Genomic DNA, 13,198 nt, shown 5'->3' with positions numbered 1-13,198 from the left:
AACAACATAATAGATGAATTGAAATGTATAACTATTAAACTTTTTAATATAAATTGATTTAATTTTAAATTTAAAAATATCAATATAATTTTTTTTTTTGTTCTTTATTGCATTCCACAATAGGCTCTACAATAGTAGAGGGTCTGATTGTATAGCATACACACTATTTCCATTTTCAATATCAGACCGATGCTGTTAAGTCTATTGATAAATTGTCAAATCATTGGTGTTTTATTGATTGTTATTTTATTTTGTATAAAATTTTTTTTTTGTAAAGTCGCTATATGTTGTTAAACTTCTATAAAAACTATGCTAGTAACAGTTAAGAAAATAATACTTATTAAAACTAATAAAGTAGTATTATGATACATGGCATTCCTTTACAGTTATTGTTGTAAAACTCCCATCCAATTATGTATATCACTTTGATAGAGGAGCAATTTTTTATTCGACAGTATATGAAAAATAAGGGATTAAAAATTACTTAATATTAAAATAGTGTTTGATTTTCTCTGTTCAACAAGATATTTTAGTGCCCCTAAGACCAATTTTGGAAATCTTAAATTTATTAACAAGCTAATGAACTTTTTTCATCTATTTTTATTAATTGTTAATTTTTTTTTAGTTGGTTTTTAATGAGAGTCTTATCATCATTGGGCTATTCCCATGTTAGTGAAGAGGCTGCCTGTCTTGTTCATAGTAGCTTTGCAGCTCAACTTGAAGCCGAAGGATTATGGTACTGGGCAATATTTGTGCTCTTACATCTTCCTCATCCTATCAGGTAATTTATACAAATAAAAATTTTTTTTTAATGATTATTGAAATAAAATAAGCTATAGTATTTTTGTTTGTTTTTAAAATAAAATCATTATATAAATTTGAGTTGACTTAATGTGTGCTTATTTAGCCGCTAGTATAATTATAGTAATTATTTAGAGGTATTAGACCATTGATTTAGCCTAGGAAAGTGTTTCCCAAACTTTCAACATAGAATGCTCCTTCTAAAAAAAAAATCACATACACTTAATATCAATCAAAATGTATTTGTTTTTGTTTTTTTAGTAGATAAACAAAAAAGAAGATTCAGTTATTGAAATATATATAAAAGTTTTTTTTTTTTTATTGCTAACTATAAATCAGTTAAGAAGTTCCAAACTTTAACCAGCGATCAAAGTGCCTAAACTCACACTGTTGTAGGACACCACAGCTACACATACACAGTTTACAATTTTTTTTCCTATATTTGTGTAAAAAAAAATTTGGCTTTTTCAAAATATAATTAAAATCTGTCTATGCATTTAGTTTAGGCATCTATCTCAGTCCATTGATTATTTATTGATATTGTGGAGTCAAAATATTTGAAACTGTGTACCTTCAGAAACGATTTGCCATCCATGCAGACCATGTTAGGGTGGATTTGTTGGTTTACAATAATGTACTTTGTTTTAGCTTCATTTACTTTTAATTCGATTCCTCTGCTTTTCTTATTAGAGTCTTCGTGAGTCTTTTCATGTCATCTTGATTTCTTCTTATCATGTTTCATGTTTTCAGCATACACCAGGATTTTATTTTTCATTCCAATGTGCATCCCACTATTTTCGTGTGATGTTCTTCTAATCACTTTTTTAAGAACAAAGTTGAACAGCAATGGTGAGAGTCCATCTCCTTGTCTTAGACCTCTTCTGACTTCAAAGGCTTCAGATACTGATTGTATCAGGACTCTACATTTAGGATCATTATTACTCGCTTTTATCAGTCTTACTAACTTCAGTTACTAAGTTTCTGTCTATGGAATCATAGGCTGTTTTGAAATTATTTGTTTTGTGCACATGCTCATCTATTTTCCATCGTATTTCGAGTATCTGTTTTGGGAAGACAATCTGGACTAACTTGATCTTTCCTCTCCTGAACCCTAGCAGGATATTGGTCATTATCTTTTAGGCCATGAGAAGGAGTTCTATGCCTCTATAATTGCAATTACAGATGCATGGCACAAGAACCTAGCGTTAATACCTCAGTCAATTATTGACTAAATTCATTAAGTAGTTGAAATGCTGATATCGATTTATGTAGCTATGCTAAAAAGTAGGACACTTTCATTTTTAATCATTATATTAGAGGGAAACTATGGTTTATACTGTTTGATAAAATGGCTGTTTCCTACCATTTTAAATTTAAAAGTAAAACCATGTATTTTATCTTTTTGCAGGCGAAAAAATGCTGTTAAGGACATGATAAGCAGGCATATCACTGTCGATGAGCTCTCTGAGGAGGAACAGTTCTTATTGGAAAAGTTAAATTTACCCTTAAGCTGGGTTTATGAGGCAAAAGCACAAAAAGCTGTTTTCCTGGAAAGGTTTGAAATTAAAACTCTTAATATTATTTTTTTTTTATTTGTGGCGGGTTTCTCCTTTGATTATAACCTTATATAAATCAAATAATCTGTATAAGATAAGTTATTCTATTTATATTTTAACAATTTCTGGTATAGAATAATGCTTGTTAATTGGGTTTTATCATCCTGAAGTACTAAATTACTTGATTTGGAGAAGCTTCAAATTTTATTTAAAATACAGTTTTCTATGAAACTTATTCTTTTTTTATTTTCTCATGTATAATAAAGCTAATGCTAAATGAAAATTATTTTAATAATAGTGCTCTATTTACAAAATAAATAAAGTTATATAATTTTTCTTTTTTTAGGTACGATGAAGCTGCCAAATTTCTTATCAAGTCTGAGCAGTGGAACGAAAGTCACACTATTATTGTGGAACAGATATCATCTAAAGCTATAGTCAATGGTAATACAACCCCATGCATTCATCAAAATCCATAAAATTTGCAATTAAACCAAATTATACTCAATTTTTTTTCTTTTATATAGTTTATTAGTTGGTTACCGACACCTCAGATTAGGCCTCAGAAACCATAAGAGTTAGTCATTTACAGAAGCATTCTTCATTTATTAATAATTATTGTTTATTAGAATATTGAATTTTTTGTCATAAATAATATATTATAACTGTATATAATATTTAAAAAGCCACAAGTAAAAAGTTTTTAAACATGATCCAACTGGTGACCTTCCTAAATAACTAAGTTGTGTGTTCATTCCACTGGGCTGTAGGGAATCTTAGCTTGTGAATCCCCCGACTATAGAGTAGGCAAGAAGCATCCTAATTTTCCAAGTTTTGCGAGTAATGTTAAGATAAAGTAAAATTATGTGGTTTTAACTATAATAATAAAGTTTAGAAGCTCATGTGTGTTATAGCTTTAACAACGAATAGTTATTGGCCCATGAACATGATTTTTTGTAAATTAAATTAAATCAGTGTATCCACCTTATTTGTTTTTTGTCAAGCTAGTTCAAAATTAGCAAAATTCAATTTTGCTGAAAACTTTTGTGTGAACTTAAATAACAACAATACGAAGTTTGGTCTAAACTATTTTTTCATGAAAAGGTTTTAGGTTTTATATCCCCTATTTTGTTTTTAATTATTGGATGGAGAAGTTTGTGGGGGGCGCTGTCAGCAAAGAACAACATTTATGCCGACGTTTCAGTTATACAATTTATAAGTGCAATTTCAGTTTCAGGCCTATTTTGTTTTTAGTTGGTGGATGATAGGTTGGTATTGTTTGAAATCTTCTTTAGAGTATGTATAATAACTGGAAATGTTTTATCGAAATCACTTAAACCGTTTGTTCAAGAAAACCATCCAAAAAAGTATTACACATAGTCTACAATTTATATTTGTAATTTTATTTATTAGATTATTGCTTATTAATATTTCATTTTCATTTAAGTCCTAGATTTGATTTTATTCAGAAATTTAATGAATAGTGTAATTATACTTAAACACTCTTTATAGTTTATTCCTAGGTGTGGACAGTTTTTTGAAAAAATGTTCTTCAAGTAACTGGTTTAAAAAAAAAAAAAATCTTGTATCAATTTAAAATATACATACTAATATTACATATAATATATGTAATGTATGTACAATATTACATACAATAGGCTAAGAACAGTATTATACTTTGAAAAGATATAATTTTGTCATTCTTTAGCTAGTCTGTATTCCTTTCAGGGTTTCTTAAATTAACCTTGAGTTAAATATTATAATAAGATATATCTCTAATGTTTTATTGGATATATTGTTTAATATATGATATAGCAGCTGTATTTCTTCGCTTGGTTTTCCATTCATCTTTCATTGTTTATAGATATGGGACAGTTATGTGTGTAGTAACTTAATTAATTAATTGTACATTTCTGATTGTACTCCGCTGAGATATTATTTACAGAATGGGTTCCAGTTAGTGTTTTGAGAATTATTTAGTAACTACTTTAGTGAAGAAATTATGTTTTTCTTGAAAATAAACTTTTAAGACATAGACAATTATAGATGACCAGTATATTCCTTATTACCTCATCTGAGCCAGTAACTGATTTGATAGACCTTGTCACATTTTAAAGCCTCCTCGATTCACATATTCATTTAAGACATATCAATGATAATCTTTAATTCATTTCAATTAATTTACAGAGAAATATGAATACTTGGAGAATCTGCTAAAAGAATTAAGTAGAAATGACAGGTACAAAGAAATATTCAATTGGGATTCTGCTGGTGGTGTTATTCTTGAGTATCTCGGAGTCGTGAGAGAGGTTGAAAAAATGGTAGCTGCCCAAGACTTATCTATTGGTTTTCATTTGGAGAGATTACAACCCCAGTTGACAGATCTTTGTAAAAAAATTAAACTTCTTAAAGTCAACAAACCCCTAGATAGGTAAGTACAATTTAACATTAATAATTTATAAAACTGATAAACCATATGTTTATATATTTTAAATTTTTGGATTCTAATTCTTTAAGTATTACTTTATTTATATATATTTTTATATTATGACAAGAAACTCTTTTGTTCTAAAAAATTCTTGAATGTTCAAATTTGTATTTATCAAATTAGTAGTGTTATTATTGATCAGACATTTAACATTCTGATCAAAATTTCAAATTATTTTATATTTAAGAGATATAATGTAATTGCTCTAGGTTTTTTGGAATTCATTTTAATAAAATTTAATGCTATTCTGTTATACTATTTGTACTATGTAATGTTATTTGAAAAACTAAAAAAAAAAAAAATTTTTTTTAACCATAGGGTTGTTATTCCATATTTATCGATGAGTAAATTTTACTATCTTAGAACTAAACAACATGCTTGTAATGGATATAAATTAGCATAACAGTTTATACTGCTTCTAACAAGATGTTCGATTTTATAAATCAAAACCTTAAGTCTTTTGAGTAGGAAAGCTAAGATAAAAATTGCAAATGAAAAGCTAAATTTATATCTACTTATTAGGGACTAAAGTTAGTCAATTGTAAAAGAAATTTAACCACAAACCATCAAAATCAGATGGGAAATACTGTATCTCAACTGGAAAATCAAAAGGGAAATACAAACTTACCATGACTGCTTGATCTCTTATTTAGTAATAAATATTGCTAATTGAAATTACCTCTTGACCCTCAGTTTTTTTTTTTTTTTTTTTTTTTGTTAAATCCAATGCCTTTTGTCCTTATTTTTTGAAATTTTTGCTCCAAGTAGCCCCTGTGCATTATAGGTACATTTACCTTACAACTGGTATTGGACAGATTTACTACTGAAGAAAACTAAGCACTCATCAGAAAGGTTTAGTTCTAGTTTCTACTGCCAAGTACATCATAATGGCATCAATGAGCAAAAGTTTAATATTTACCTTAACCCACAATCTTTGGCCTTGAAAATGTTTAAGGGTTCCAATCGTGGCTCTTGTTACTTGTAAACTCATAGCTGGCTGCTTCAATGTTCATACTTCTTCCAATGGATTCATATTGTCTTGTTTTCATTAAATACTACAATTCTCTTCCCAAATTAGTTTTCTCTTGCTTTTTGGTGCAATGTTTTGCAGATGAAGGAGATGGTCAGGGCTGCAGTCAAGAAAAAAACAAAAAATAGTGCTCAACTACTTATTTGCCGACATTTTGACCCACTGTGTAGGTCTTCATCAGGGATAAAAATAAAAAGATACAAATAATGTAGTCAATATAAAAGTAGAGGGTATACAAACTATACTGAACTTAAATAAAATATTGAGGATGAACTTAAGAGTAGTGAACTGATACATAGTAGTAAATATTATTAGAAAAATTATTGATTTAATTAACAAAGGAAACCAAAATAAATAACAAACTAATTAATAATATTGAGGCAATAGTAAATTTAAATCATAAAGAATGGCAGGTGCTGAAAGTGATAGTAATTTGAGTAAAGAATGAATTGGCTCAGAAATTTAAATGGAGATAGGTAAAAAGTAAGCTTGACAAGTAAATTAGTATAGTAAGTTACATACAAATATTATGTTGAAGCTATTGGGATCAGGGAAAGCTCGAGATGGGAATGAATATGAGTTGAAGTTAAGAAATTAGGTTTTTTTTTTTTTATATAGAAAAAATCTGTAAATATCAAGAAAATAGAAGTAAAAGGGGTTGTAACAAGAAATATAAAAATTAGAGACCTGATGTGATCAGTGCTGATGTTAATAAGGGACTTACAGTTAAGTTTTAAAAGTGACAGTTACAAAATGTAAACAATAGAGGGTAGAGATATGGGGTTGGGTTGCAAATATCTAATATATAAATATATCTTGAATTCATCATATAAATAGATAAAAATAGAGTAAATAATTATTTTGAAATAACACCAAAATAAATTAATAAAAAAAAAACGCTATGAAAATGAATTTATAATATTAATAGGAAAGAAATTAAAATTAGAAGAAAATAGTAACAGTATAAAAGAAAAATGTTTTGGCAGTAGTTGAAAACTATTTTTTGTTTTCTTGACCGCAGCCGTGACCATCTGCTTCATATTCACTTACGTATGTAATTTTATTGCAGATATTGATACATTGACTGTTTTATTTAAGATTAACAAATATTTATAGGATTAGTATGGTTATTTGATATCCAAATTTGCTAAGGCATCTTGCTACAACAGATTCTAAGGGTGCCACTTGGCAGGGGAAAAAAAATAGTTATTTGAAATTTTACCAATGCCTGTAATCTAGATATGATTATGTAGTCATTTTAAGTAATACTTCATTAATTGTTGAAGAGTAATCTGATTTGGGATCATCTAAAAAACTGACATTGTTAGGAATGATCATCCAGAATTCTTAAGTCTTATTATTTAGTATTTTAGAAAACTGTTTTTCTTTCTTTTAAATTCCTTATTCAGCTCTACTCTTTATGAACAAAGGGATGGTCCTCCTTTTGTAGAATTTAAATATGATCTTGAGACTTTTGTTGGCATTTCCTCTATCTTAAAAGATTTATTTATGTAGAAGCTATCAATGATTTTTTCCTTAGTTTACTCTTGGTTAAAAGTAGAACTTTCCCATAGCATAAGGCATCTAAAATAAGCAGAAAACTATTAATGTTTCCAATCACCATCTTTTTCAGATTAAGTCAAGCAGAAATGGCTAAAAGAATATCTGGTCTGATTCAGAACCTTATCGTTGCTCATTGTAGTAACGAATCTCAAGAAGGTGTTAACATACTAGCTAAGTTAGTGAAAGAGCTACCCCTGCCAGGTGACCATTCACAGTGGGAGTGGCTGCGGGTTATGGCTTCTTGGCGGACAAGTGCGACCGATGCTATACCAGTCACTTAAGGCGGAGCAATATTAATTTTAACTTGAAATCAAGTCTCTTAATGTCTTCTGTTATCCACTCACTTTTACAAGATTACCATGTAATGTAAAATCTGCTCTGATAACCTTTTTTTTAATGTTATATAACTGAGAAGTGTTTTTATTGTTATATATTTATTGAAGAATGTCAAATGTATATGATGTATAATTGTTATGTAAATGTATTCCAATTTTTCATTTATGTCTTAAATATTGTTTGTAATGTGTGAAGAATCGATTAGACTTTTATTAGTTTTTTATGAAAAGAACAGTTTTTACATTGTTGTTTACTGTTAAAATCTATAATAATTATGGAATTAAAGAGATTTGAAATACCATCTAACTTATAGATAGAGGTAATTTTTTTCTTCCAGTTTTGTATATATTAAATATTAAATCCCGTTTATTAACGATGCAGCTTTCAAGCTAGGAAAAAATAATTAGTTGAAGCAACTTCCTATTGTTCGATACTGTTATGAATGTGATATAATAAGAAAATTAATTTGTTATTCTATCTGTGCGTCAATGAATAAAGATTATAGTTTTATCATTAAATGTCTTTGGCAAAAAAATACTCCTTATCTTAACATAATAAATATTTTCAAATGTTCTAAAGAAAGTACCTCTTGGGACTGGGGTCAGGCAATGCTTAATATACATTTTCATATTTTAAATAATTTTTTTCTTACATTGTTGAAATTTCTGCTCTAACATGTATATCTTTAAGGCTAGTACAATCTAATTTTAGAGTTCGTCCAAGGAGAGGGGGAGGAGGTTTTTGTTAAGCTAAAACTAATCTGCTTAACAAGTTGGGATTGGCATTGATACAACTTGTAGTTTCATACATTTTTTACCCTTCTCCAGACAAAGTAGGAATCAATTCCACATCCATCTTTTTATCATGGTACACATTAAAGCTAACTTATTGTTGGAAGATGTTCCAGGTGGCGGTCCAGAAACTGCAAAAATAGTAGAAAAACTATTTATTTATTTTTTATATTTCTACTGTTTTTGTACCTTTCTTGATCACCACTCACACCTTCTTTCTACAAACATCACATAATCTTCCAAAACAAAGTTAACTTATATAGTCTAAGGAGGTACATCTTATCCTAAAGAAAAATTAAACGTCTGATTATATGTAATAATTAACTAAATGTTCCTATTTTGAAAACTTAACATTCACATTAAAAGTATAAAACCAATGTTAGAACTTTCCTTTGTACTGACTTGATTTATTCATTACTAAATTTATTGTTCAATATTACGAGTAGTTGTTTTTAATAATCTTTAAAACTGTACTATTCTAACAATTTGACAAAATAACATTTAAAGAGAAAGTTAGACATAGGAGTTAGTAATAATGAATATAGAGATGAATAAATCAAGCTTCTGAAACATTGATACAATAATATATGTGCAAATAAGGTTTACAAAATAGGGAGATTTAGCTTCACTAATATAATAATTATAAATTAAATTTCATGTTTTTTCTATGCATTGCTATTACAAAATAAAGAGGTAATTCAATCAATAAATTTTAATTTTAATTAAAATAACATATATTCCTACTACCAACTACAAATCAATGATTTATAGTTCAACTTTGAATTCATTCATTTCAAGTTTGTTAACTTGAACGTTTAAATTCTCATTTTACACAGCTGAGTAAACATTAAATATAATCCCCACCTGCTGTGCTGTTTCAAGGTTTTTCAATATATATATATATATATGTGCTGCACAGGAATGTTTATTCACACATTTGATGTTTTAAATAAGATTGTTAATTCCGTACCTACTATGAATATGTTGATAACTTGTTACCTAGTAAACTATACTTATCAACCTCTTCACGTCTGTACAGAATTCAAAAATAACCCTTGAAAATTGACGTAAAACTTCTTAAAGTACAATAATCAGCAGTATTTTAAATAATAGGAATTCTTACAAATTTGGGTACAAAATTGACGTTTCTCATATGGGAGGTATGAATTTTTATTTTAATAAAGATTTTTTAGGCAGGATTGATTATGAAAATTAAATTGTAAGGCAGGAAAAACTTGGATGTAATCTTACATAAAGTGCACAATTTCTTGGATAAGCATCCATGAACTATTCAACAATTCAATATTTTCAAAACAGCTTTGGGTGCTGCACCAAAAACATTTCATAGAATAGTTTTTGTTGACATTAATATAACAGAAAACAGAAGCAAATGAAAGAAATAATAGAAATGTGGAAGAAGTACTTGTAAAGACAGCAAGAGAGAAATATTTTGGCTGAAACAAATGAGCTATAGAAAAAATTAATATGAGACAGAAAGGAACCCAAAGAAAATATGACAGTCAAATCCAACATCATTCAGAATACTTGAAAACTATTTAAAAAAATAATAAATAAAGAAATAACTAGTAGGAATGAAATTTTGATAAACAAATTGGTGATTATATAAAAATTTGATATGCCCCCAAATATTTGTGTTTTGGAATAACAGAAGAGGAAATATTCAGAAAACATATTGAGAGGAGATGATAAGAATGACAGCTGGTGAGACTCAGGCCAAATTTATGAGAGACAGGAATGGTCTTGCTCACTCCATTTCTATATCAATTCAAAAAACAAGAATACTGAAAGAAGTGATTAGCTATCTTAAAATTAAGATTGGTAGGGATTTCAATTTGATGCCTCATTTTGACTTGTCAGATGTTGGTTTGATTTTATTTTGAATTTCTTCTTTAAAGTCTAATTTTTTTAGATGCATCAGTGATAAGCTGCTCAATATTCCTCACATACACCTCCGTTCATTTTTTATCAGTATTAATTTATATCGATAAGAATTGGACAGACTTGACATACCAGAGGCGTATGATTTACACTTTTAAGGTTTTTTTATTACTTTTAGGACCGCAAATATATATTTTAAATGGGTGAACATTATTATAAAGGTGTATGAGCCTGTCTGGCATTAGAATCTGGACGAACTAGTATACATATAACATTTATCGTAATATGTATCTACTCACAATGTAATCATACTTTATGAAGGGTACGAAAGGCCAAAAAAATATACAATTGGACCCCTACGAGGGATGGACAACACTTGTCTAGCTTTGAAAAATTAAATATAATTATAGTTATTAAAAATACTTTTTAATTATTATTATATTATTTATTCATTTAACGAAATGGAATAAGGGGCATATTTATTCCTTGATACCCAACACGTAAAATGCGAGCGATAATTTTTGTTTTTAAGGACAGAATATTTTTTCATTTCTTGAATGAATACAAAGCTTCCCTACTTTTAGAAAATAATTATTAATATCTAAGGAGTTAATACTGTTAAAATCACTCTAGATTTCTAGAAAATGTTGCTAATAAACATCTTCTTTGAGCGTGTTAGCAAACACTGTAAACATAAATGACATTGCCTCATATCTTGAGAGAATGGAAAAATAATTTTTTTTTTTCAAAAATGTGTTAGTTACCATTCCTTTCAGAAAATGGTTCACCTAGACTACACAAGGTATACAGTAAATGTCATTAAAAAATTAATATCGAGATATTTTAGATGCTCGGCACTTGAAGTTTATTTTAAAAAACCTAAATTTTTCATTCGGAGTTCCTTATTTAGATCTTTAAAACTACCTACAGATTTATCAAAGTACAATGTTACTGAAGTAACAGGAGCTTTCGGACTAACTAGTTTAGGCTAGTCCTTTGTAGAACTCTAGTTGTAAAGAAAGTACTATCTTGGAATTGGAGAAAGTAATATCTTTGGAAAATATAATTAAAAAATGAATCGATAATTTTTCTTTTATGAAATGTTCTAATGTTGAAGCAAAGCAATGTGATGTTTTATCTTGTTTCATCAGTGAGTGACCATTTTGACATAATACTCTCATTACAAGTTAGTATACCATATAATGCAATAAAAATAATATTTACCAAAATGACCCATCCGTTTAAAAAAAAAAAAAATTAGAGAGGAATAAGAGGTTGGTGACGGAGCTATGCTGCTCACTTTTTTTTTTTATAGTTTACATTTCAACCTAACTATTTTCATGTTTATTATTTCCCAAACACCCAATTATATTTCTAGTACTAAAAGTTTTAATTTGACGAAAGTGTTCTTATGAAGTTACAGTATGTCTCGATGCCACTTATCATAATGTAACTACAATCTAGTTGTCTGATAACACGATTAATCAATATTTTGTAACTTTGTAATGGAGATAAACTGTTTCATATACAGATATTTTGTGGTTGTAGGGTGACTGCTTGCCGTGATTAAAAAAAAAATCTAAATGAATCGTCATTACTGATAAGTAGTGAAGGAGCAACTTACGTAACAGGGAACAACACTCTTATTTGTTTCATTTATTTCTTATCAGTTTCTTTTAGTATCATTGTAAGTTTTTTTTATTATTATGACTGTTTCCTCTATTACCATTCGCTTCTGGTACTATTTTAATAAATAAATTTTCATTTAAAGTGATATTGGTCATAATGTTTAAAACACACTGGAGGCGTAGAAAGCTTTAACGATTAATTATGAATTATCATATATTTGTAGTTGTAGCGAAAATTGAAATAGGAAAAGGTAAGTGAAAAAATAGTGTCAGTTAATCTCTAAGAACTTAATTACACTTTATATCTATTTTATTATTTTGTTCGAGACTGGTAGTTTTATTATTAATAACAAAGGTTATCCAAAAAAACCTCAACACTTCTTCATTAGTCATATGACATGTACAACGTTTCGGCCAGTCCGGCCTTCATCAAGGATAATCTTAATTTTAATTTCACATCCTCAAACATTAATTTATAAAACTTTGTAGGCTATTATGCCAAAGTCAAATAAATCTGCATTTATCATTATAACATTTAATAATGATTCATTATACAGGTTTTTATTATCTGTTCACTTTAGAGAGCTATCATTTATCGTAATTTGAATGAACAGGGTGATTTTACTTCAGATCGTAGAAGGTATGGTAGCTTTCTCAAAAGATTTGAAATAAATCACAAAAGAGGTCCTAAGGACCGCAGTAGATGCCCGTTGGTTTATAAAAATAGTCAATTTCATGGCGAGCTACTGGAATCTATAAATGAATCCATCAAAACAAGTTTTACAAAATTTCATTCCCAACTACCTGCTGCTAAAGGGGCAGTACCTCACAACGTAAGTAATCAAACTTCATCTGGAAGACTATTTTTTAAGTATTATTTTTTTTCTTTCTCAAATTATGTTTTCATTATATACGTCAGTTTATTATTTTATTAATTCTATACATATTAGTTGTTTTGTATTTAATTTAATTTTCTTTCATTCATTTTTTAATTAAATAACTATTATTATTTTTGTTTGTTTTTTACAACGATCTGGCAGTAAAGAAATATATAAAAATTATCAAAACTACAACTGTAAATAGTTAGGGGTGTCTTACTAGGAGTG

The 13,198-nt window shown here is 28.2% G+C and overlaps 1 protein-coding gene across 3 annotated transcripts in view; it reads left to right on the top strand.

Annotated features, from left to right (window-relative positions):
- Positions 1-9,237, top strand: part of Nup98-96 (nuclear pore complex protein Nup98-96) — a 43,945-nt gene extending 34,708 nt beyond the window's left edge. For all 3 annotated transcript variants that reach the window (XM_014436309.3, XM_014436317.3, XM_014436299.3), the window contains exons 26-30: positions 626-781; positions 2,210-2,356; positions 2,704-2,801; positions 4,545-4,788; positions 7,509-9,237. In XM_014436309.3, the coding sequence (XP_014291795.1) occupies positions 626-781; positions 2,210-2,356; positions 2,704-2,801; positions 4,545-4,788; positions 7,509-7,719 (856 nt within the window). In that variant the 3' untranslated portion in view covers positions 7,720-9,237. The remainder of the gene's footprint in view (positions 1-625; positions 782-2,209; positions 2,357-2,703; positions 2,802-4,544; positions 4,789-7,508) is intronic.
- The last annotated feature ends 3,961 nt before the right edge of the window (positions 9,238-13,198 follow it).

The sequence above is a fragment of the Halyomorpha halys genome, unplaced genomic scaffold, assembly GCF_000696795.3.
Source record: "Halyomorpha halys isolate HHAL.00 unplaced genomic scaffold, Hhal_1.1 Scaffold51.1, whole genome shotgun sequence".
NCBI lineage: Eukaryota > Metazoa > Arthropoda > Insecta > Hemiptera > Pentatomidae > Halyomorpha > Halyomorpha halys.
This window is presented reverse-complemented; position numbering and strand designations above follow the sequence as displayed.